The 26,265-nt window shown below is 41.5% G+C and overlaps 1 protein-coding gene across 6 annotated transcripts; it reads right to left on the bottom strand.

Moving 5' to 3' along the window:
• LOC8085995 (probable disease resistance protein RF9) lies at nt 5,947-22,405 on the bottom strand. 6 transcript variants are annotated; one of them, XM_021462053.1, is made up of 10 exons: nt 22,154-22,405; nt 21,807-21,886; nt 17,985-18,090; nt 16,983-17,759; nt 16,753-16,875; nt 16,388-16,471; nt 12,920-13,005; nt 12,708-12,780; nt 6,542-8,954; nt 5,947-6,309 (listed from the first exon to the last, which is right to left on the bottom strand). In XM_021462053.1, exons 3-9 carry the CDS (start codon nt 18,029-18,031, stop codon nt 6,578-6,580), a joined length of 3,567 nt encoding a protein of 1,188 aa, XP_021317728.1. In that variant the 5' UTR covers nt 18,032-18,090; nt 21,807-21,886; nt 22,154-22,405; the 3' UTR covers nt 5,947-6,309; nt 6,542-6,577. The 6 variants fall into 6 exon arrangements, with proteins under 6 accessions (XP_021317728.1, XP_021317726.1, XP_021317727.1 ...); XM_021462051.1 differs by having other exon boundaries at nt 17,985-18,114; XM_021462052.1 differs by having other exon boundaries at nt 17,985-18,117.

Below are 26,265 nucleotides of genomic sequence, written 5' to 3' on the forward strand. Positions count from 1 at the left end.
CCTGTGCACCCACGTACAGTACGTATTTCTCATTTACCCATGTCGTTTCACTGCCGAAAACCTGATATTTGCCATGTTCCCCAAACATTGTCGTGTGCAAACAACTGGGCAAACGGCAAAGAATTTTTTTGCAGTGTGCGTTCACTAGGCCCTTGGCAAAAACCAAATGCTCGGCAAACAGGATTTTTTCCGTGTGTCACTTAGCGACACACGACAAACATAATCTTTCCCGACTGCCCTCAGTCAATGCCCGTTAGCCCACTGCCAATCTCGGCAAACAGGAAGTTTACCCGTGTGCTAGCTCTTTGCCGTCAGATGCCGATAGCAAAGTCTTTGATGTGTGCCCATTGGGCTGCGCCAGCCGAGTGCATGCCTGGGGCACACGGCAAACTACCTGGGTCCAGTTGTGGTTGTGCATTAGTGGAAAGCAAGCTTGCTGGGTATAATGTGCTAGTGGACGCTAATACGTAATAACGTACAACTTCTTCTTGGCCATCTTTGAGAGGATACGAAGATACGGAACAGTCAGTGGAGTTTGACCTAATGGACAAGTTCTTTTCAGGCAGCAACAAAGCGAAGACGATGGAGATCAACTTGGATGTGGACGACTGAGGGAATTGATTGTTGTGGTGTTTCTGCCATTACCAAACTCCATTACAATGCACGAGCAGTTTTGCTAGAGGTCACTAAAATGCCAAACACCCCACTAATGTTTAGGGGCCACTAAAGTTTAGTGGCTTTAGTCACCAAGGGATAGTTAAAAGTGACTAAAGTGTGTACATAAGACAGCTGGTTTAGTGATCTTTAATTAGTCACTATATAACCAAACAGAAGATCACTAAAATTTAGTGGTCACCCAAAACTTTAGGGGGTGGGGGTAAACATGCCCTGAGAAAACATGAATAAAAACTGATCACATCTTATTAGGATGGAGGGAGTGACTTATTTGGCACTTCGGTTAGTTTGTAGGCCTAGTGGTATTATGTGGATAGTAAAATGTCTATTTGGCCATTATTAAATGTTTTTTTCTCATTGATAATTAGGTAAAGATATCATAGAAAGTTTTGTGATGTTAAATAGGATGACACATCAGCAAATGTACAATATTTGGTCTATATTGATGAGGAGAGAGAAAAAACGTTACATAAGCACTGAGGGTCAGGCTTCGCTTCATCTCCATCGACTCCAAGCCTGTGATTCCATCTACATGCGTGCCTCTAGTACGTCTCTTCCTTCCCGGCCGCCTCATCGCGCCATCTCCATCTTCTTCCCAAAGTTTCCTCCTTTTTCCCTTCAGTGGAAAAGGGCAGAGGAGGAAAACCCACACCACACCCAAATCGATGTTTTTTTATTTAAAAAAGACTAAATCATACAACCTGATTAAGACAAACAGCATTGGAAAACCAAGTCCTCAGTCCTTAACGTTGTAAATACGGGGCCAATGCAAGTCGGACCATATATAGAGCAAAATTAGATCATATTGGTTGAGATCCGTCGTTAACGTCTAGGGACCAGCAGATCGGAAAATGAGGCAAGTTAATTATTATAATGCCGCAGAACTGTGAAGAAATGGCCAGATCGAGGTTACTGTGCAGCGGGTGGTGGGAGATCATGATGAGCAGCGTTTACTGTGCAGCGTTTTGCTTGAGTACGTGCGTTGCGACATGGGACACACGTCATGCATGGACTGGACGTGGGGCAGGTGCGGCCCATCTGTATTTAATCTTTTTCCAGCATTCTAGGGAACAACAGATCATGGTGGGAAAAAAAATCCTACACGTCCGTTCGACGCAGCACAGGGCATGTTTAGATCCCTTCAAAATTCTAAAATTTTATAAGATTTTTTATCACATTGAATCTTTGAGTGTATACATAAAGTATTAAATATAGATAAAAAAAATAATTACACAGTTTATATTTGATAAAATGAGTACTCATGAAGTATTAAATATAGATACAATTTCACTTGTATTTGATAAATATTATCCAATCATGGACTAACTAGACTCAAAAGATTCATCTCACAAATTATAGGTAATTAGTTATTATTTTTATATATATTTAATGCTTTATGCATGTAACGTAAGATTCAATGTGATGGAAAATCTTAAAAAAATTTGCAAAATTTTTTGTAACTAACCGAGACCCTATACGACAGCACTACATAAAGTTATTTTAGGCCTTGTTTAGTTCCGAAAAAATTTCGAATTTTGGCACTGTAGTATTTTCGTTTTTATTTGACAAATATTATCCAATCATGGACTAACTAGGCTCAAAAGATTCATCTCGTGATTTACAGGCAAACTGTGCAATTAGTTTTTATTTTTTCTATATCTAATGCTTCATGCATGTGCTCTAAGATTGGATGTGACGGAGAATCTTGAAAAGTTTTTAGTTTTCGGGGGTGAACTAAACAATGCCTTAGCGTGGTGTGGTAATCGATGGTGCGTTTTTTTTGACAACATTGATGGTGCATTAGAAGTGGCCAAGGCGAATGGCCTTGAGCGTGCGGCAATATGATAGCACCACATCCCTAGGAGACCCCACACAAGCATGATGTACAGGCGAGGCGGGACTCTTGGCACAAGCCTGATAGGTTAAATCGGGCGTAACAAGAAAGATAAGACCAACTCTCATATTTTTCTTGTAATAGAGATGAGCGTGTGCGCTCGTGTTTGTAAGCATATATATATATATATCTATAATCGTAGGTCTCGAAAAAAAAAACTCAGGGGAATTTTGGTCTTTCCACCATGGCCGACATGCTCCATTGTCTTCATAACATCTGAAAGCCAGCTGGATGCTGTTGTATGCAGAGTGTTTGGTGAGGAAGAACAGCCACACACACTACTGCAAAAGCGCTCAAACTACCAGCCGAATGGGATCACCATATTATACAAATAGAGCTACTGCTCATGCTGGGTCATCGTATCTAGCAAAAGGCCATTGTTCCTCTTAAAATCTTATGCGTTAACCACCCTCAATTCTGAAGATTCTAAACCAAAGAAATTCTTCTATCAGACTAGACTAAAAATTTAAGTCCCCATTTTTGCAAAGAACTTGGTAAAGCGGTTTAGAACCATGCTGTTTAAATTCAATAGTGGAAGTAGTTCATAGTTATGTATGGCAACATTAAAATAATGTTGTTTACATTCCCTTATCATACTCTGTTGCGTCCAAAAATTGCTATATATGTTCCCTATTTCCCTACGTTAATTTGGTTATAGGTACGAAATTCGTCTACTCACAAGCATCATGAGCATGCACATCCAAGAATTACATTTTTAAGCTCAGACAGGATAGTGAATCCAATATACTCCATAGTAATTTGTTAAGAATCTAGAGGCATATGGGCAGATGTGGGAACGTGACCACATTGCGGCGAGCACATGTGCCTCTGTACGATCTTGGCAGAAAAGCATGTGCATGACGACACCAGCAGAGCGATTTATGGCAAAATTAGTACGCACCAAACAGAGTAAATCCTATACCATATCTGGTCGAAATAGGTATCAAGGGCACAGCAGGTCAGCAGCTATTTATGGCAATGTTCGCACGCACCCCGCCTCTAAGGTTTAGGGTTTAGGGTTTCACTCAAGCAACGAGTCAATTTTGGTATGTGACTACTATGCTGCTGAAAATTTACATTTTTTTAACATCTTAATGACCTCACATGACTTTACTCAAAATTCAGAATTTGTAGATCTCATCAGGAGCTACAATTTTCATATACAAAGTATCTTTATCTATCATCATAAAAGAATGATTTTTCTAGGATGACAAGCCTTGATACACGGTTAATATGCCACTAAAAGTTTAAATTATGAGTACTTTTAAGCATCATAATGATCTCAAGTGAATAATTCAAATCTCAAACTAGAAAGCTATAGATCTCATTGAGACCTACAATTTTCATATACAAAGTATCTTTATCCGACACCATAAAAGGAACATATATTTTTCTAGTAAGGCAACAAGCCTTGCTACGTGATTAATATGTTGTTTATATTAATTTGTTTAAATATTAATGATCTCAAATGAAAAAAATACCAAAACTATAAAATCATAGATCCTATATAAAATTTTCAAATCATGTTTTTACAAGGTCGTATGAAATTAACGGTATGATTTTTTTAAGGTGAAGTCTTATCGCTGACATGTGGGTCCTGTAGGCCAAATCTAAGTACTGAGTTGACTTGCTACGTAGGATGGTTAGGTAAACATCTTTTTAGAATGAGATGAGACCGTTACAGCTTCAGGGTGACAAAAATGGTGGAACTGTACTGACCAATTTAATATCTTTAGATAACCTAGAGGACTGCTGGCCGGTGAATTTCACTTCTAGGTTTAATCTATTGGAAACTTTTCTACATGTCTATCTCTATGTTCTAAGTTTCTCTTGTGTTGTATCCAAATATGGACCATTGGAGACTTTTCTACATTTTCTGGTCATGTATGATAGCAAGCGACATGCAACTCCAATCTTGTGTTTTTTCTATTTCGTGTTTTATGTACGCTATGTTCCACGGAGATCCCAACACTTATCTCTACGATCAAAATTGATATTAATGTTGTAGTAAAGAGATATACCCATATCACTACTCAGCACAAACACTTTAATGCAGGCACAGTCACCCCTATAACATATGTACACAAATCCTACCCCTACGAGCATCTCAGAAGGATTGAGTCATAACATCACAAGATTCACGAAGTCACCATAGATGTCTCGCTGTCGATGGGGACGTCACCTACCACTAAAAGTATAGCGCCGTTAAATCTATGCGAGCACCCGTACCAAGTCGAGTACTTGAACCGGAATGAATAAGTTTCACTGCAAGAAACTCAACTAGCTAGGCCTTGTTTAGTTCCCAAAAAATTTTGCAAAAAAAAACAGATTTCGCATCACATCGAATTTTGTAGCGCCTGCATGGAGCATTAAATATAGATAAAAATAATAACTAATTGCACAGTTTGTGTGTAATTTACTGAATCTTTTGAGCCTAGTTAGTCCATGATTAGACAATATTTATCAAATATAAATGAAAGTGCTACAGTATTTATTTTGCAAAAAAATTTAGAACTAAACAAGGCCCTAATCTATGACCAGTTTGCAGCTCACCTGCCTTTGTCCAAACTAGAGATGAAAACAGTATGGATATTTTCCGACCGTATTCGAGACGTTTAGAGGGGTTTAGATCCGTCCGTATCCGAGTCTGAATATTCAACATTCGATACTGTATCCGTATCCGGATATTTAAATCGTATATTTATGATGTTGACATCTAATTGTATTTTATCCGACATGATTGACATTATCGGCCGTATTCGAATCTGAATCCGACCAGAAATATGAAAATAAATATAATATTGATGATATCCGTCCGTATCTAATCTAGTCCAGACTACATATACATGAGGTGGTTACCGCAGAGGTGCAACACAATGCTTCCTGATTGGGGGGCTGGGCCAGCGAGATCACGAGGAAGACTTACTCCTGCAAAGGCCCACTAACGGGCCCAGGACCACCTAGCAGTAAGCATCCAACAAACTGAAATCGGCCCGAACCGCATCGTCTCCGCAATATCCTCAAAACTCAGCAGAGTTCCTAGTACATACATGACATCGTCCTGACTACTCTTGGTGTTCTAATCATTGATGAGGCTGCTCAAGTACGAGAACGATATTCTGAAAAGACTGGCATGTAAAGTACACGCGGACTAGTAAATGGCATGAGAAGTAAAAGAATCAGATACGTATGAGGAAACGAAAATGACAATTAAGTTCCAACACATGAACTCGCTTCACGTCTTCAAGTGACTGAGAAAATATGGTGTTTACTAATTATAAAGGAATGAATCACTTCATTCATCTTTATTGGACATTGAATTCTGAAGAGATGGTCCCCATGTAAATGTCTGATGTAAGCTAGCAAAATGATGAATATATACTTGCCACAGCAACATTTAGTCTTTCTTTCTTAGTAAAAGATTAAGCTATTTCATGATGTCATAGTTTTCAGTAACATCGACCACTTTATTTAGACAATGCAAAAATCCAGCATCACCCTTCTAAGAAGGAGCATCAGTCCATGCTTATTACAGCGACACGCCCAGAATTTAAACTTATTACAGGTTCACAAGTGAAGTCCAAGACAGTAAAAAAATAGATCATCCATTGGCCGCAAAGAACTGCATGGCTTTTGATTCTAGTAGCTTGCAGGGTCAAGAATCTGTTATTAGCCTTCATCAGAGTGCTGCAATAATAGAGAGCGCAAAATCGTCGCCACTGTGTCACCATGAAAAGAACCTACAAAAAGTTTTGGATGACATTTATTAAGTGACATGTCGTTCCTTGTGATCTAAATTGCCAAACAAAAGATAGTAGTAGCAGCCCAGTCAATAAAAAGTAGCTATGCTTGTGACCCCCCAACTTTTACTAATTATTGAAAAGATGGTTAGTTTCCTTGATGGTTTGATGCCAAACAAAATAAATACAGCTCAACAAAGGAAATGACATAATGGCAAAGAAAACAACATACCTGTGAATTCACTCCAAGTAGCCAAACGGGTAATACCTACTGACCGACCGAAGTAATCTTTCCCTCCTCGTCAGTATCATTAGAAAAAAGGCTTGTCTCCACGCCAGTTGCACTGCTGCTGCCAGCACCATCGATAATAATGGTACTTTCACCATTTTCTTCAAAAAGCTTTATAGCCTTCTCTGGGTAAACCTGTTCATTGTCGTTAACGCAGAAGGTGATCCTGTTGGGGTTCTCCTGGGCTTGTTTTCTCACTTCGTTAATAACGGCATTGATGCCTGGAGCGTCGCTTCCATACCTCGGGGAACCACATCGGAAGGTGATACTTTTGAGGCTCTGGAGGTGTTTGATGCCCATAGGGTGTTCAGTTGGTAGGCAAGCATAAAACTTGAAGTTAAGATATTTCAGCTTAAGCATGGCTCTTTCATGGAAGGTTATACGCGGCGCTCGGCAATCAATGGAGAAACTCTCCAGCTCTAGAAATCCTGTGGAAGTGATTGTAATAGGATCTCGTGTGCGCAATTCAAGTTGTAGTGCAAGAGCATGCAGTTTGGGCATCTCCCCCAGAAACTTGAAGTCCTCCTTCTCAAGCTTCCAGACACTGATTTCTAAGGAACAAATATTCCTTAGGTGAGTTTTAACCAACTCCGGGACACCTATATGTCTTTCACCGATCTTAAATCTCGCAAATGGTAGGGGTTCCTTGCTTGATCCAAAATGATCAAATACCGTGATCGATAGTTTGTCTCTGCAATTTTCTGCTGAAGAAGTACCTTCATTCCAAGGTCTGCGGACGTCCTTGTTGAGCAACGTCAGCGCTTTAGGAGGGTCACTGTCTTCGACAAGCACACTGAGTGTGTTTGAAATCCCACCTGCTTCCCATGGTAGCTCTCTGACCAAGGTGCTACTAATATTCAGAGTCTTCAAATGTTTCATCAGTTTCCCCAATAATTCATTGGGCAGCTCTTTGAGCATTGTGCCACTTACATCTAGAGTTTCCAAATGCTGCAGTTCTCCAGTTTCCTTGGGTAACTCTCTGACAAACGTGTGACGGAGGTTCAATGTCTTCAAACACAGCAGCTCTCCGATTTCCTTGGGTAGCACAGTTATCATTGTGCTCCTCAGATCCAGAGTTTCTAATTTTACCAATTTTCCAATTTCTTTAGAAACTTCTCTGATATGTGTGCCTCCTGCATCAAGAGTTTTCATTTGTTGCAGTCTCCAAATTTCCATGGGTAGCTCTGTGAGCATTGTGTTACTCACATCAAGAGTCTCCAAACACTTCAGTTCCCCAATTTCTTTTGGGAGACCCAAGATTCCTGTATTACTTACATCTAAAGTCTTCAAATTCTGCAGTCTCTGAATTTCTTTTGGGAGCAGATTGATTAGTTCCACCCGGAGGCTCAACCATCTTAGCCCGACCAGCCCACAAATATCCTCCAGATCAGCGTTAGTTAAGTGACCTCCATGAAGGTACAGCATTTGCAGGTGTTCAAAATGCTTCAAGGAAGATATCCACGTGTAATCAAAAACATATAGAATGTGAATATCTGACATATGTAATTGATCTGAAATGTCCACTTTATAATGGTAGCACTGAATACATAACCGACGGACTGGTGGTATGGCTGGTATACGGGAGAGATCAGACCAACAATCTGGAGATGCAAGGAAGTAATCTTCATGTGATTTGCACTTAATAAGGAAGTGCAGCATCATGACATTCATTTCATATTTCACAACCTTTTCCGTTATGGTGGTGGATGAGTAAGGCCAAATGAAACCCTTGTTTATAAGCTCATCAATGTAGCTTTGGGCTTCTTCCTCTTCCTGAACAAATCCTTCAGCAATCCATATCCGTATGAGATCATTCCTTCCAAAGATGTGATGAGGAGGATAAATACAGCAGTGCAGGAGGCAAGTCTTCAGATGGAGAGGAAGCTCATGGTAGACATGGCTGAAGCTCTCTACAAATGGTCTCAAACCAGGAATAGTTAAAATCCCTTCCAATGCTCGGCTTTCAGCGACATGAAACCATTTGTGATCAAGTGCTTGTCCGTCTTGTACTGATAGCTGCTCAGCCACTGCTGAAGACATACAAATTATTGCCAAGGGCATACCACTGGTCACCTTTGCGATAGAAGAACACGGCCCATTTATGTCACATTGAAAGTTATTGACCTTGCCAGATTTCATAAGTACCCTTTTTGATAAAGCTGATGCGGCAACAGGAGAAAGACCCGCAATTTCATAGACAAATGAATTATTGTCCATCTGATATTTCTCAGCTATACCTTTATAACGAGTTGTACTGATTATTCTACTTCCCGAATTATTAATCTTTGGAAGAGTGTCGTTTCTGATGCATTCCCAGTCTTTCCAATCCCAAATATCATCGACTATGACAAGGTACCTAAAAGTTAAAATGAGAATGGTGAGATGATAGTTATTAGGTATCCTAGTATTACTCTAATGCATGCCTTAAATAGAGCCTGCACATTAATCCTTATAAGGGACGTTAACAAAATGTAAAACTTAGAAATTCTCACAAAAATAAGAAATATGTTGACATCAATTCCCTAGACTCTAATAATCAATTAATCATTGAAAACAATAGCCATTAGATTGTTATGCCTTCTAAATAAGTACCCACAGTTAAAATAGCAAATGCAGCATTCTTATAAGGGCGAGACTTAGAACATAGCATATAGGTAACAAAACGAGGGAATCTTGGAGAGGGTGACTCGAAGGGTGACTCGCATCACCATGAGAGGTTGCATCGACCGATGATCCTAGACAACTTTCGTCCAGAAAAGGTGGGAGTCTTCTTCTACATGCAATGCGGCTCCGATTGACCGTGCTCGTCTGGTAATCCTCCTTCTGCAATTCTCTCGTTTTCTCGGTCCGAGCTCTCTAGTTGGGACTATGGCATTTTCGTGTTCGGCGAATCCTTCGAAGGGGTCACGGTTGCCGAGCAAAGTCAAGTGGACTCCATCATCAGATTTGGTTGTGCTCCGAGATTGCTAGAGGATAGAGAATGTGGAAATCCTTTACAGTGTTCTGAGGATGGAAACAGAGACATTTGTTCTCCCATGGAGGGGGGATGGCTGGGTTTCGAGATAAGGATTTCTAGAATTTAGCGGTCGTGCAAGGACATTACAGGGCTTGGCAATGGCGGCCATGGGGATCATGCGGCTAGTCGTCGGTCGGGTCTTCAAACTATGGATACATATCTCTCTATTCAGGAGGGCGTGATGGCAACAAAGAAGAATTCAAGGCGTTTGATTCTTGCTCCTAGAGCTTTGGATTTGGACCCTCCTGATTATCAACCTTCAATCCAAGGAGGGATTAAACTGGCAAAAGAATTGGCTACAACTGATATTATGAATCATCTCTTTCAGTGGTGGTGGTGGTGGGGGCTTCAAAGGACGATCATCGGGATGATATGGCTATTGCATGCCAAAGTGTAGAAGCAACATTAAAAAAGCATGAGGATGGTTCAAAAGCCCTATCTCCAAACCATAGAATCAACTGCAACAACAAATTCATGATAGTCTGGAGGTAGAAGAGAAACTTGGCAAAGGGGATGGGAAAACTATTTCAATCAATCTTGGTCCCCTAGTGGGTCTCGACCTGGCTGATTTTGGATTACTAAAGGTCGTTTGATGCTAGATATATGTTTCCTTTTCATGTATAGTTAAGGGAGAGTCAATGGCCATCCAAGATCTGCATCAAAAAGCTAGGAAGCAAAGGATGGAGGATTGGATGGATGAAGATGACCTCTTGGGTGGTGATCCTAGAAGTAAAGGTAGGTACTACATGGTGAAGTTTTTAGTAGCCCCTTACCCACATGGCGAGGCGGTAGTCCTTGAGCTAGTGGTTAGGGTTGGTCTCATCGTCATACTTAGTGATGTGCATTGGTGGTTGGAAACACATAGGGTAGGAGGGCACCCAGATCCTGGCACCGAACACTAGAGGGCCACATTGGTCTTGGCAGGGCTCCCTTCATACCACTTAGGTGTCCATGACTCAGCTCGAGCATGGTGCTTGGCCTCAATGGTGTTGTGCACATCACGGACATCATCAATCCAGTTGGACATGGGCAGACAACAAGGGAAATGCTCATGCCTTTGCTCCTATTGGGGTTTGGCACCCTTGGGCCTTGGGTGGTCAGAGCTGTTGTTGGAGGTATCACCATTGTCCTATCATGTTGGCAGGGAATGTGCGTCAGAGTGGTCCCTGTTGATGATGGTCATTGGATATGATGGCCTAGAGGAGGCAACATGGTGCTAGGTTACCGAGCACTCGACCTACTTTGCCTCGTGATGTCATTCATTGGTCTTTGGATCCTGTGTGTCATAGATGTCGTCGAGGCGGTAGATGGTGGCTGCCATGTTCTAGGCTAGGCGAGGGAAGTGCAACAAGTTGGGAGCCCCCATGCAGTCATCGTCATTGGTGGTGGGCCAGGTGGCCTGCTATTATGCAATCACTTCCCTTTGCCACTAGAACTCTGCCTCTAGGTCTGCCTACCGAGCCTGCAGGATGTGGAAGTACTCGTAAGATGGAGAGTAGTAGTCGACATCATCAGAGTCATACTCTAAGCCATTCCTTAAGAGGATCCCGAGGATGGTGCGTTGCAGCACCTCTCGGCTGATGAGGTGCTCCAGCTCCATCTGGAAGGACATCATAGCATTCTAGATTCGGAACAACATTTCTATGTAGTACCATTTGTGCTCAGGTGGTGGGAGCACCATGCTGGTGTCGATCTAGCAGTGGACGTTGGCCAACTTGTAGAACATCTAGCGGCATTTCGAGATGGAGATTTATCTCTAGAAATAGCTATCAACATATTCACACACACAAGATACCGAGATAATACTGGTTCAGGCACGTGTTGCTCCACATCTAGTTTGAAGTAACTCTCTGTATTCGTTTGCTCGGTTATAGGGGTTACTTATTGTAGCTATGCGCTAGTTGATGGCATCCCATTCGGGAGGCCCCTACCCCTCTTTATATTGTCTAAGGTGTAGGCTACACTAGATCTGATTGGCTAACAGATGTTTTTTCTGGTATGTTATATGGAAAGCATAATAGAATGACTCTCCTATCGCATAGATATATGGCGACACCAGATATCCTTGGAGTGACTTGACCTCCAAGCTTGTCGATGTGCTTGGCATGTGTTAGCCTTGGGCAGATCAGAAATTCCCTAGTTTTTCCCATGGAATGATAGCCATCACGCTTATGTGGTGAATAACAGTGATGTATACCAGCTAACCAGTAAAGGATAACCAATTGTGGTGGTTATGTGATGAAGAATGACTACTTTCTGGGAAAACTAGTAAAGGAACTACCAAACCTGCCGTCCGGGAGGGACTCCATCATGCCATGGACATCCATGCGTTGTGTTAGGTTTGCTAGCAAGCCTAGGACACCATCCTTGATCATCGGATCAGACAATGAACAACAACTTTGAGGTTGAAAGAGATTAGGGGCAGTAGAGAGGTAGGGATTAGATTGTTTTTTCTGTAATTAGGGTAACTCGACCCGTTGTGGCCCCTTTATACTTCTGAGAGGGTACTCTTATCTCGTGATGGGTCAAATCTCTTGCAGAACACATGAAAATACAACCCAATCTTATATTAGGCCGTCACAATCGGCCTAACCAGATTTCTATTTCAGCCAAGCAATAGGGCAAAGCCGGTCCAACTGGCTCTGGGAGGGTGACTCTTCCTATAGTCAAAATTACTTCATCCCAAGTCCAAATTAAACGTTCTATATATGTTTTTCCATCGTCTCAACAAGAGAAGCTCAATCATGAAATCCATTCTGCATTCTGGGAACTTTTTCCAAACCCAGCCTAACCGGTTTTGAAACCGACATAACCGGTTTTCCACAAAGTTGTCAACAAATATCTTGTTTATATCTAGTAGCACTAAATTAAAAACATTGATCCAGTAACTAAAGCGGAGGGAGTACATGTGGTGGCATTACACGACGCATATATTTGTAGAAAAGGACCTATCTAAAAGGTATGATGATGCATGGAAACATTATTGACACCATGAGTATATGCAGGAAAAGACCCAATCTCTTGAGTTCTAGACAGAATCATGCGTGGTATGTTAATATGACGTATATATCAGAAATAGCATTTTTACTTTACCTTTTATCCTCAAGAAGTTTCGATATGATTTTCTTCAGATACTTGTTGTGATCATCAACGCGTGCTTTCCATTCTGCGAATAGTTTGGGACTTAATATGGTGTCAACGTACACACGAAAAAGTATATATAAGTAGCTTGATTATGCAAACAAGAAGCTCAACTAAAAAGATGCATGCGTGGTTAGTGCGTACAGATTTCGTAGTATGCAAACCTTTTCTCAAGAAAAATACTGCTACAGACATGATCAGTTTGTCTTCTGCACCGGTGCCCTGAAGCTGTGTATTTCCAGTTACTTCCCTGCCAGTAGTATTAGCAGACAGTATGGCGTTATTCCCCTCCGCTTTAAATTACTAGTCCATCGTAAATCATATGGTTTTTCTTTGTTTATCTTCTAATATTATAGATATATAATACAGATACTCTATAGTTCCAATCCTGTTGTGATAAACTTATCATTTGCTAAACTATGTTTTTCATCCATATTCATAGCTTTTTTCCATAGCATGTTAGATCTATATGTCTTTAATATGAATTTCGGTTGATACCTGAGCTTAAACTGTAGTGAGTCTTGTTGCAGCCCATGTTATATGACATAATAAATTTTTTTATCTCTCAGTTTTAATCTTGTTAATTGCTACATTTTTTCCACAAAAAGTTCAAACTTTTGTGCTTCTAATATCTATCATGAACTCTACTTTTGTCATTTCTAAAAATAATAATTCTAGGCCATAGATTGCACACTTAAGTGCAATTATGACATAAAATATAGTTTAAAACAAGCACCATATTGCATAAGATCAGTGGTAGAGCTTGAAGTAAGATTTAAGATGGAGCAATGGTACTAATCTCAAGAAGATATTAATACCTAAGCTTTATAATAACTATTACTCTAAAGGAACCTTAAATAACAAAAAGTATGGTCACCTGTTGTTAGGGTTGTAAACCCATGGTATCTGAAGGCATCGATTAGGTAGCAAGCCACACGCGGCCCGCAATACACTAGCTAGCTAAAGCCCAAATGACTGAGGCCTAGATATGCCAAGCACGTTAGGCCAACGCCTAGGCCAGGGTTGGCCACGACCCCTTCTCCTGTATTAGCCATGCAACACTCGACACATGCATGACCTCTCCCTCGTCATGACCTCCAAAAGGGATGAGAAGCCGTCGAGTGTAGCCAAACACGCCTGCCCTAACAAGAGTGAGCATGACGCACTAACCCAGCAAGAATTGAGGTGACATCAGTCACCTTGGCTCGGTCACATGTCATCCATATGCCACGTTGCATCAATAAGACAACACCGCACGGTGGTGATGATGGGTACGATACCCACCATCCATATACGGACCAACAAGACACGCGTACGACCCCACCCACTACGGGATGGGATCCACTATTAAGGCCTTGACTTAAAGGCCATCTAGACTGGTTGGGAGCCACGACCTCACCGATCGGGATCGTGGCCCTCAGCGCTCCAAGATGACCAGGCAACCAACGACCCCGAGGTGGCTACCAACTCCTGCACGACACCTCGGGAAACTAGGATACAACGATGGACACCACGTTGCACGAAGGCTAACGAACTACAATCACGGCTATAGTATCGCCATGAGCGGCACAGTAGCACCATGTCAGACTCTGGTGCAACGTGGCCACAAGACCATGACAATAGCCATGCCAGGACGTGCATCAGAAGATGGTGCAACTTGCAAGCCAAGTTAGCTAGGATCTCCTCCTTGTAATAGCCCGAGCCCTGAACTCTATATAAGGGCAGCTAAGGCACACACATTCTTACCATTTCCATTCATCCAACATAGTTGTAGGGCTCCTAGAGCTTCCAGTCGAGCTGTCCCTCATCAAGCATAGGTTTTACCGCCTCTTTCACCATTCTTGCACACCCCATTTTTAGAACTTCACAACATTCAAAGCAAGAATAACATCTCTAAGATTGGATGTAGGGCTTCGGCCTTAACCAGTATAAATCCTCGTGTCTATTAGATGCCAGCGCGGCAATCATATAAGTTTACTAGTCCAGTTTATGAAACACCGACACCTATGATGCGCACTAACCCTTATTTTCAAGAATTTGAATTCCTGATCAAGAAACTACATGTGCAGTAATGGCTATCAATATATATAAATATGTCAAATATTCTTTTAAAATGTATAATATATCTAAAGTAACAACTTATATAAACTACATATCATGGATATCAAAATATTTTTTATATAATTTTTAGCATGATTAGAATATGAACTATTAAGGAAATATTTTTCATGATAGCTAAAATATAACCTATATATTAATCTTATATTCAGGCATGCAAAGTTGATCTACAAGATGGTACAACATGTATGTAGCTTTAGTCAAATGTTAATATATTAATATTAATACAAGTGGATAATATAGAAACATATATTTTCTTTTACGTTATTTATACATTTTTTGCAATCGATAATGTTGAAAATGTAGAGGTACATTCCATAAGATTTTTTAGCTTCTTAAATAATGACAAAATTTTTAATTAATATGGAAATACATAGATTATCTATCATAACAATAGGTGTGTAATTTGATGCAAATTTACCGTGCTTTGTAGATTATCTACACTATATATATAAAAACTTAAGCGTACATTTCAACTAAAAACATATCACACAAAATGTCCATAGATATATGTGAGAATACATGGACTATGTGGTCATACTTATTATATATACTACAACAGTGGTATTTTAGTAATATATTAAAAAAATATGGATTTCTTTGAATTTTTAGCATGGTAAGATCTAGAGTATCTTAATATGAGTCGTATATAAATATACTCGACAAACAAGTATGAACACAACATAATGATATAAGGAAATTACTTCGTACTCTTAGGAGTAGCTACTCCCATGTCTATATCTCTAAATTTAGGGTGTATATGATCGGACGAAATGTATGTAGACGAAGTATATGATCATTCCACATATATATATATATAACATGCTTTATGGATATTGGATTAGTTTTCATAAAAGTTTAAGCATATACATGTAGAATAAGATATTTTTGTTCATTTTATATAAAAACATATATGGGCAATTTTGTTAAAAATTAAAAGCTAGTACATTATATTAACCTATTTCATAATAGCAAAGGTACAAATGTAGAGGTTAGGTGGAAGTATCTTTCGTAATGGTATACATGGGTAATTTTGATGCTAATTCAGAGGATTATTTAGTACTATCTTTTATAACAATAAAAGTGGATAAGTTAGATATACGTTTTAAGGCTACTTTTAATTATGTTTCATTCTGTCGAAGTGGGTAATTTAGAGTCAAGATGAGAGGGTTACTTCATTCTATATTTATAATGGTACCTGTGGGTAGTTTGTTTTTATAAATTAGAACGTAAGGTGTCTATTGGAGTCCCGAATTAGTTATAGTAAGATAAGATAGGTTACTTTAGTTTTATTTGTAAGTCAGAATCTTTAACAGATCAAGTTTTCAGAAAATATATCTATCATTCCTTGAACTAGGAATCATGTTTCTTAACAAAATCGTGATTTCATATTCAAACAAAATAACTAAACAGGCTCAGTGCCCTCATTAAGATTCAGCTATTTGCACCCCTAAGACGAACTATACTGTTGCATGTGTCGTATTGGGTAACTGCACATGCCGTAAATTCCATACCTTCCGAAGAATCCCTTTATGTTCTTGATGAGTATATTTTCTTCCTCTTGCAGTTTATTCAAAGTTTCTGTGTCTTTCTTTTGCCTGCGAACAGTTTCAGGAGGTATACTCTGTTACAACCTCATTCTAAAATATATTTCCTAAGTTTTATTAACATATCTTATTAGATTTGTCCGAAGTCAAACATTTGCATCTTGAACCATCAATTTCAAGAAAAGTTATATAGGTCAAACCTATAAGGATTTTTTGGAAATGGATGGTTAATAAAGTTGCTAATATTTGATTTAGGGCAAACCTAATATGACATGTAATAAAAAAGAACAGCAGTATAGGTTGAAAAAGCAAGGGCTGTGCTATATGCATACTCGTCATTAGCTTTGCGGAGTACATCTTCGCAGAGTATATCTTTTATGGCTTTGATGAAGGAAGAATAATGACTGCCCCATTCCAATGCAACCGTGTCAGCTAGACTGTTGGTTACTACTTTTCTGCATACACAAATTTGTTGGTCTGTACGTATTATTAACTGTAACAGAAACAAGGAGACGAAGACATAAGGCTGTGTGACACTGAATATGAAAAGTTGCATATATACCTCTTAGTGATGGCAGACACCATGACTTGAGTACAAAGACTTGTCAAAACTCGCGTCACGTTTGGCCTTCTCGACAATGAAACAAAGGCATGGCTTTTGAATTTCTTTCTGATTCCTTGGTACACTTGGTCAGCAAGTGTGGTTTTGCCCATCCCTGCAAATCCTACAATGCATACAGTGTGGTGCTCTTCCAGCAATCTAATGAGTTGATATTTCTTCTCATCCATCTCCACGAGCTCCGACGCATCGTTGTGGATAAATTCAGACATGATTGGGTCAACATTCGGCTCAGCTGGCTGATGATGCTCCGAGATGGTTCTTCCCAGAGTCTTCCAGTCCTCCGAGCACCGGTTGATCAATTTTTGCACCTCATTCTTCAGCTTCTCGAATGGGTTTACTGCGTCGGTTTTAGGCTGTGTGAAGGCGGAGCTGTCGGCAAAGACGCCGCTGTCGATGTCTTCCTCAACACTGTAGGACAGCTTCCGTGCGTCAGCCATCCATTCGTTGCACGCGGAATCAAGACGAAGATCCTCCCTGTCCCATATCGTCAGAAGGAGAGAGTACATGGAGCTCAGCCGTGATTTGACGAACTGGATGTCTTCTCGCCACCTCTCGAGATGAGCAAATTCGGCCCGGTCATCCAGCAAGTTAGTGAGCTTGCTTATGACGGGTTCCAAGGCTCCCGTCGCTGCAGTCACGCGATATCGCTGCTCCATCTCTGCTAGATCCTCTTTGCACCTCCCACTAGATACGATCGAGCATAGTGGCTTCGTCAGCCTAATTAAGAAAGGAATGTATATTAGTGCTAAATATCAGAAATACTCTGCGTTGAGCATCTCCAACAATTTGGTATATGACTTGCTAAACTTTAAAATTTAGCAAAACATAGAAAAAATGTTCTCCAACAGTTTGCTAAACTTGCTTGCCATCTCATCCCACTTGCTATCCATGCGAGCCGCGCGCGTATATTTACACGCGTGTATCCGGCTTGCCATCACTCACCCGCGTCTGTCGGAGCTTTTTCCCGGCCCATATCCCGCACACCGCATGCATCCACTTCCACGCGCCAAAGGACGGAGCGTCGATGATGGCCTGGTGATTATGACAGCTGATGGGACAGAGCTCCACGCTCCTGCTGATTAGAGCTCAGGCATAGATACGACAAGAAAAGTATAATAAAAAATTGATGAAATATGGACCATGAAATCATTGCAATGGTTCACCGATTACATCTGATGAAATATAAATATATAGGTAATAAAAATCATAGCTAATAAACCGATTACATATAATTGTTCAATCTATAAATGTATATACCATATAAATTCATATAGCATAGGAGTATAAATCTGGATGATGGTTCTATAGGTGCTCGATAAGGTCTTCTTTTCAACTGTTGATGTGTCTCCTTGTTTCTAATCTGTCTATGTGCGTCAATATATTCTTCAAGTATACGAAATGCTCGTTAGGGTCGATCCCGACGAAACGAGCCGGCCCCGACGGAGTTCCTGTGGCACGACGGGAGGAGGTCTTGCAGCGGTGCGACGGGAAGGGAGGGAAGGCGCCAGGTGACCTGTTCATGCGATGGAAGGGGAAGAACCAGGGTCGCGGTGAAGGGAAGGCATCGAGGTACCGGTCAACAACCGAATCTGGTGAGCCATCTTTTTTTTTATTTGGCAAGTGAAATATAGCAAATTGTTGGAGATGACCTCTTTTCAACTTGGTAAATAATTATAACAACTTGCTAAAACACAAGATTTGGCAAATGAGAAATAACAAACTGTTGGAGATGCTCAGGAGGAAAACAAATAGCAACCAACGTCCATATGACACGGGATGATAATTAGCCAGTCAGCCTCTATAAATTTTTTCTCTCGTTGCAAAGCATAGACACATGTTCTCATAAATATCATAATTTTAGTTTTCATGTTGTCCATGTATGGTACAATTAAATTAAATATCAAGGTGCTCTAGAGTAGTCTCTTTGGGATTCATTTGAAGCCCATATAATGTGTAATTCAAATCTCTGATCAAGTCAGTAGGGAGTTATGCATCGACATGTCAAGAACTGGTCATTCCATTGATTGTTATGATGGGAGAGGTACCTCAATTTTTTTATGTAGGCACTCTCGTTGGGTATTACCCTAGTCCATGCATATAACCTAAACACAATTTCATTTACGGCGCACTGGACAGCAAACTTCTCAGCATTTCAGTTTAGTGTCTGATTAGTTGGACCATTGGCCTTTCTTATATAACAAGCCTTTCCATCCGGGGGCAGGTCGGTCTAAGGCCCGTCGTTGGGCGGACGAGGACATCATTGACGCCCCCGACTCACACATGGCGCCAATCTCCTACCCGGATGCGCTTCGTCGTGCGTTGCTGCCGCCGCGGCCCGAGCCACCCTTGACGCACACCAGACATTCATCTTCGGGCCATGCTGGCGTGGTGCCGGGCCGAAGAGGTGGGAAGCGGCGTCGGCCGCGGCGTCCACAGCTTGCATGGCATGCCCATTCAACCATTGGAGGGCCATATCCCGGCACGTCAGCGCCTCAGACGTCGTGGGCGGAGGTGGTGTGATAGGCCGCGTCCACAGTTGCTGTGTGGCCTACCTGTATGGTCTGTGGAGGGTCGCACCCCTCGCCAGCGCCGCCGTTGTCGGATCTCCGCCCTTGACGCCGACGGGTGGCGGGAGGTACTCCAACGACAGCAAATGGGGTCGGCTACCACCTCGGTTGTGTCTCGCACCGGTCAGTTGCAGTTCCAGTAGCCTCGAAAGATCCCCGCGGAGCGTTTTGGGAGATGCTTCAACTGTCTATCCGCTATTCACCAAGTAGCGACTTGCCGGTTACCTCGGCACTGCCTACGTTGTCACGGTCTCCACCACCTTGCCAGGGACTACAAACGCCCTAGGCATGCTGTGGCACCCTAGCATGTGTCCCGCAGCTCGACTTGCGCGGGGGGCCTGTGCAGGTCACCGTGGACTGTGCGGGCATCGGGGGAAGACGGCGACATCGACGACCACCACAACCATGAGGAAAGCTGGCGAGGGCTGCAACCTCTAGCGGCAATAGCAACGCTGCTACTACCATCGAAGCCCGTGGCTCCCCTGTGCCAGACCTCGCGGGGATGGAACCGCTCAGGAGCTCGATGCCACCTGTGTGGATCGACCCAATGCTTGAGGAGTTCGGTATCTTACTCTAGGTTGCTACTTCCTCGGTGACAGTTGCTCCGCGCACAGCAGACTCGTCATCGCCTGTGCAGGCCGTGCCTCCTCAAAGACACTCTCGTTGTGCTGGTCACGGAGGCGCCCCGCGGCGGGCCCTTCGCTACCGATGGACGGTCTGATGGCCGATCAAGCCACGTCTGGCTTCAGCGACGCGGCGCCCACGTCGGGCGAGGCTACAACCCCGTCTCAGCCACGGTGCCAGAGTCGGCGCTGCTGATGCCTTCTCGTGCGAGTCAGCTTGACGTCGCGTGTGGGGACGAGACGCCGACGCCGCTCGATGCCTTGCAAGCTTTCTTGACAAGGTACGAGTCGAGCAGGAACCGCCCCTGATCGCCTCCCCTCCACAACAGAGGACGGCTGTCAGGAGGCCCCCGCCTGTACGGCCTAGGAGCAGTTGGATTGCCGCCCAACCGTTGGCGCACATCCCGGCCTCCAAGCGAGGCGAGGTTCTCCTAAACAGACGGCTAGGGATCGCTCCACCGACCTCACCGGATTCGCCTGTGCCAAGAGGGATATTCGACGCCCTGCGTACTAGGACCTTGTCGTCGAGTGAGGTGGAGGGCCTGGACGCGTTGTTCCCAGCGTTGAACGGGCACGCGCGCGCAAGCTCTTCTGGGAGGACTCGACGTTGAGCGTATTAGGGTTGATCCATTTATGTAATATCGGTCCACAGAACGATCACCTAGCGCGTTTGTTGTGCATTGGTTGTATTATAAACTCTTTCTTTCTTAATATAATGATATGCAGATCTCCTGCGTATTCGAGAAAAAAAATGTTTCCAGTAAGAATTGCACGAGTAATTTGTTGGTACAAATTTTGGTTTGTTAGGGAAGTGTTAAGTGCTCCACGGCCTTAAGATGGGTAATTTGTTTTTTAATTTATTATATATGTTTATTGGAACATGGCAAAGAAAGATGAATGGTAAAAAATGGTGGCAGAAAAAAAAATCCTTGGAGGTAACAAGGAGCAGGAGTTAAAAAAAACCAGGGCACTCAGATCGGACAGAACAGAAACAGAGGAGTAAAAAGAATCGGAACACATGGGCCTTGTTTAGTTCCGAAAACTTAAAAGTTTTCGAAACTTTAGCACTTTCGTTTTTATTTGACAAACATTATATAATCATAGAGTAACTAGGCTTAAAAGATTCATCTCGTGATTTACAGGTAAACTGTGCAATTAGTTTTTATTTTCGTCTATATTTAATACTTCATGCATGTGGCGTAAGATTTGATGTGACGAAGAATCTTGAAAAGATTTTGTTTTTGGGGTGAAGTAAACAAGGCCATGGATAGAAACGCTCAAATCAAACAGAACGAAGACGCTGTAAAAACTGACGGACAATGAAATTTGTCTACTTTTATACGAAGTAAGATATATACTGGAAAATCTCTGACCTAGCTGGTATACCTATAGAATCATTATGTACTAGTAGGTTATTGGAATTTCCGGTTGTTTTCGGTGTGACGGATCGGAAGTTGCGGATAATATAAGAGCGTTATTATTGTTGTCTGTTGGAGATGGAGAGGAGCAAGCGAGGCTATGGTTTTAATTTGGGGAGAGAAGGACATGATGGATGAGGCATGCATCCGACTCACCTTTCTCACAGGGGAAGCATGTGTTTCATCATTGAGGTTGGAATGGAACATCAAAACCATGGAGTAGTAATAATAAGCACCTACAACAGACCAACAATATAATCCGTTTGCAATATCTGGTGAATGCATGAATGAAAAATAGTGTGCGTAGTATATACGACGCAAGCAATTTTGCTCAGTCAGTCAAGCACAAAAGTTAAGATCTAGCTTAATTAGTGTCATGAGATGGCATTGTATTCCAATCGTTAGACAATAGAAAATAGACCACATGTATATATTGCACTGAAATATATAGGGACGAAGAGGGGAGATTAATTAGCAATGGAAATTCCAAGTTAGTTACGTACCTTATTATTAGCTTGCTCAGGTACTGTGCGCTCTGGGAGAGAATGCATGGTCGTTTTGTTCACCGGGCAAGAACATGGGCGACGACCATGTTGTTAGCTAGCTGGGTCGTCAGAGCTGCCATTGGCATTGTGAGGAAAGAAGCCGTTGTTATCAGATCGGCATAGGAGAAGCGGAGGACGCGAGATGGGGGCAAGAGGGGAGACTGGGAACCTTGGGTTTGCGGATCGGACCTTGGGTTTCGGGACCAGACTGGGAACCTGCTCCCTTGCATAATCAATTAGGTCAGTGTCAATGTACTCCCTCGATACCCATAATTCTTAACGTTTATGATATAATTGTGATAACCAAAGAATGATTAGGTCAGCCTGAGGCCCTGGTGGGCGTGGGTTGGCGCATGCAAGCGGGATTTCTGGTGACAACTCATTTTTGCCAGGGGTAAATAGGTCCAGCAGTATCATGCATGGCTAGACGTCAAGTTTTTTAAAAATGCTCAAGTTGTGTAGAACGTCAATTAAAATAGGTATGGAGGAAGTATAATTTTATGACACAGTTACCAAGACTATAAACTAGGTAATATAACCGAGCCACATTAGTTTCATAGGGATGAAACTTTCTCTCTCATCTAATAAAACTCCATTTTAATGACTATGCCAAATTAGTAATTTCACTTATGTAGCACCCTATTTAATATGTATGACACTCTCATGAAACATATATCGAGACTAGCTATGCATCAGAGTGAACTGCAGTGCCGAAAACAAAGGATGTACTACGTAGATCTCCAAGCATGTACTTCCTCAGTATTGAATTTAGAAGTGGAGGGTAGCGATATTGTCTTCAGGAAACACAACTTTGACCTCTTATTTTTATAAAAATATTTAAAAAAATGATATATGTATATTTTTTATAAAAGTATTTTTTAAAACAAATCTATTTATATAGTTTTTATATTTCTAACTCAACAATTTAAAAGTTATTAATGATTTATATTTCTAATATTTGACTTTTTAATATTTGACTCAAACTTTGTCTAAAATAACTTCTAAGAGCAAGTACAATATTAATGGGCTTATAGCCAAGCTAAAGCTTATGTGGAGGAGATAAGAGAGGAGAGAGATAGTAGCTTGGGCCTTGTTTAGATTCGAAAAGATTTTAGATTTTGACACGGTAGCACTTTCGTTTTTATTTAACAAACATTGTCCAATCATGGAGTAACTAGGCTTAAAAGATTCGTCTTAAGATTTACAGACAAACTGTGTAATTAGTTTTTGTTTTTATTTATATTTAATGCTCCATACATGTGCCGCAAGATTCGATGTGACAGGAAATTTTGAAAAGATTTTAGATTTTGGAGTGAACTAAACAAGGCCTTGGCTCTTATGTAAGCAGTAGCACCAAACTGGGCACGAATGTATAAGTTGGTAGGGTGAGAAGGAATAGAAAAGAGAAGAAATTTTAGAGACAAGTATGAGACAACTTATTGTATAACTTGGCTCTAATCACTTGGCTTATAGCCAAACATTTGGCTTTATTGTTGATCGAATATTTATTATCATAGAGATGTGTGCCAGCTGTACTACCTACTCAAGTTAAAAGTCTTCAATTCTTAGAGCAAGGGCAATGTATATGGACTAGTTGGTCCATAAAGGTGGGTCCCGTGTCAGTTGTCCATAGCTATGTATTTCGCTACAACGTGAGTCCATTAGATGAGCCTCTCTTGGTATAAAAAATATTAAAAAATTAATCAAGTTGCAGCCAGCTTCTTCCTACGTGCAGGTGAGGTGATTGGGCCGAGCAGATCTTGCACGTAGAGAGCAGAAACACTGAAACACAGAGAGAGAGAGTAATATTTTTTATTGCTTATGGGCAGTCCATAAGACTATGGTCGACTTTAGCTATGGACTACCTTATAGACCAGTTCCACAATGTTTTAGCTACCTGATATTGAATATTTAACTTCCTATGGACTGGTTTCAGACAACATTGTGGTTGCTCTTACACTAGGGTGGGCATCATCGCGAACGCGTGGACGATGGGAGTGAGGGCCCCCTAAAATTTAAGTGCTGGGACCATGGGAGACTGCTGAGCAACATACACAAGCCGACGAGGCGACGACCACGACCACCACACCCTATTGTCCAACGACAACAGTACGGTGCTATTGTCCAATGCTGGAACAACACGTTCGTACGTTTGCATCTTAATTAATAATTGGCGGCACCAAATGAAGTCTCTATGTTAATTTTCGTAAGGCGCGTTAGATAAAAAAAATGTTTAGTGTTAGAAATTCTCACGAAATATCTATCCATCAAATCTATAGGCTCTCGTGATCTGCAACCATTAGATATAATTTTATTTTCTACAAAGTTATTCACCACTTCCATAATTATCTATACTACAAAGGAGTAAACGAATTGAAAAATACCTGTCACCTAAAAACATCATTTATTGATTTGTTTGTTCGATTTGAACCGGAGGTCCCTGGAAAGGACAAGGAAGCAAGCCACATTGTTGATTGAGTTGATATAAAATATCTGCAAGTGCAGTCGAGAAAACAAAGGATGGAGTAGTTTCTCAAGGATGTAGCAGCAGGGTAGGTTGTGTATGTCGCTAATCATATGAAGATAATATGCTTGCCAGCTGCATTAGCTACTCAAGTCAAGTCTTTTGTTCTCACATCAGACAAGGGAGTGAGGGTCGGCATCTACGCGAGCGAGTGTGGACGACGGAACGGGCGGCCGGTGGCCATGAGGGCCCCCGCAAAATTAAAGGGCAGCTGGGACCATGGGAGAAGCTGGCAGGGATCTGTCACACCCATATTTTAAGAACAATATAGAATGTATAAAAGACTCATATGTGCTCCAGAAATAATCACACACATAAGTAGACAAATCTCAAAAGTACCATTGCAGTGTTTATTACATAGCGGAACATAATAAATCACATAGTCTTATACAAAAATGATAGCATAAAGTAAACAACGCTCTCGACGGAAGCTCCACATAGGGACACTGTTGACTGGTTGACTCCAAACCTAGTACTCATAGCGATAATCCTCATTCCAGTCATCTTCATTATCATATCCTGAGGTGTTGGAAAATTGCAAGAGTGAGCACATATCGTACTCAACAAGTATAACCAGGGGTTCATGAGGCTCAAATAGCTGACACTGGTTTGACTGCATTTAGCTTTTAATGGTGGATAGCATGTTCATAATTAAATAGCAATTGTCAAGGTAGCATAAATAATCCATTAATCACATGATCAAGTGTAAGCATAATTAACTCATAGCATAAACGATAATCAAATGAACATAATAACATAATAAGCTCATCATCTTAATGTAGATGTCCCCAAGGCCACTCCTGACCGTGAGCTCGGCTAGTATACCAGTTTTACACTCTGCAGAGGTTGTACATCTTTATCCATGAGTCATGATTTACCCTTTTGCCCGAGGTAGCTAATCTCTTAACCCCCTTCCTAGGGAGGTCGGCAGGGATCACTATGAAGCCTTTCAAAAGTTCGTCTAACAAGTTAGGGCCGCAAGGTTTCCTTTGCGCGCAGATATAGAGCCCCCCTTCCAATGGCACAATGACTCGCAGCCTATACTCATACAGACAGAGGCCACACTATACCCAAAACGGTTCAGCCCCTCCGCCCTTTCGGGTAACCTCTAACAAGCTAGAAAAGGACTTCATACTGAGCTAAAGCTAGAGCCATTATAGCCCTCATGGTTGCACTGTTATCCCAGGTGATCACGTACAGACAAGATCTCATACAGTTATTTGTCATTCTTTTATGTTCATTGCATAGCTATTAATCATCTTACAAGATCATGGATTATATCAAGCACTAGCACATCTACACCAAATGCATATCAAGTAGGTAGCAAGGAATACAGGTAACAATCATCTATGATTTTGCTGAGGTCGACAAGGTGATAGCATGCATATGATATATATGTGTATTTAAGTGAATAGGTAACAAGGATGATCCCAAGTTATACTTGCCTTGCTCAAAGCTCTCCTGAGCCTGCTGCTGGCCTTCGAAAGATTGACCTTGATCACCGACGTATCGCTCACCGTCTATAACCGATCATCAATCAACAACA

Source organism: Sorghum bicolor, chromosome 5, assembly GCF_000003195.3.
Source record: "Sorghum bicolor cultivar BTx623 chromosome 5, Sorghum_bicolor_NCBIv3, whole genome shotgun sequence".
Taxonomy (NCBI): domain Eukaryota; kingdom Viridiplantae; phylum Streptophyta; class Magnoliopsida; order Poales; family Poaceae; genus Sorghum; species Sorghum bicolor.

Bases quoted from the DNA above. Each gene is read 5' to 3' on its own strand.
- LOC8085995 (XM_021462055.1), bottom strand. From the start codon at position 18,031: ATGCGGTGTGCGGGATATGGGCCGGGAAAAAGCTCCGACAGACGCGG. The intron at 13,006-16,387 runs GTATGGAATTTA...TACTACTGGCAG, and splicing joins ATAAAGGGATTCTTCGGAAG to GGAAGTAACTGGAAATACAC. The intron at 12,781-12,919 runs GTTTGCATACTA...AACTATTCGCAG, and splicing joins AGTATTTTTCTTGAGAAAAG to AATGGAAAGCACGCGTTGAT.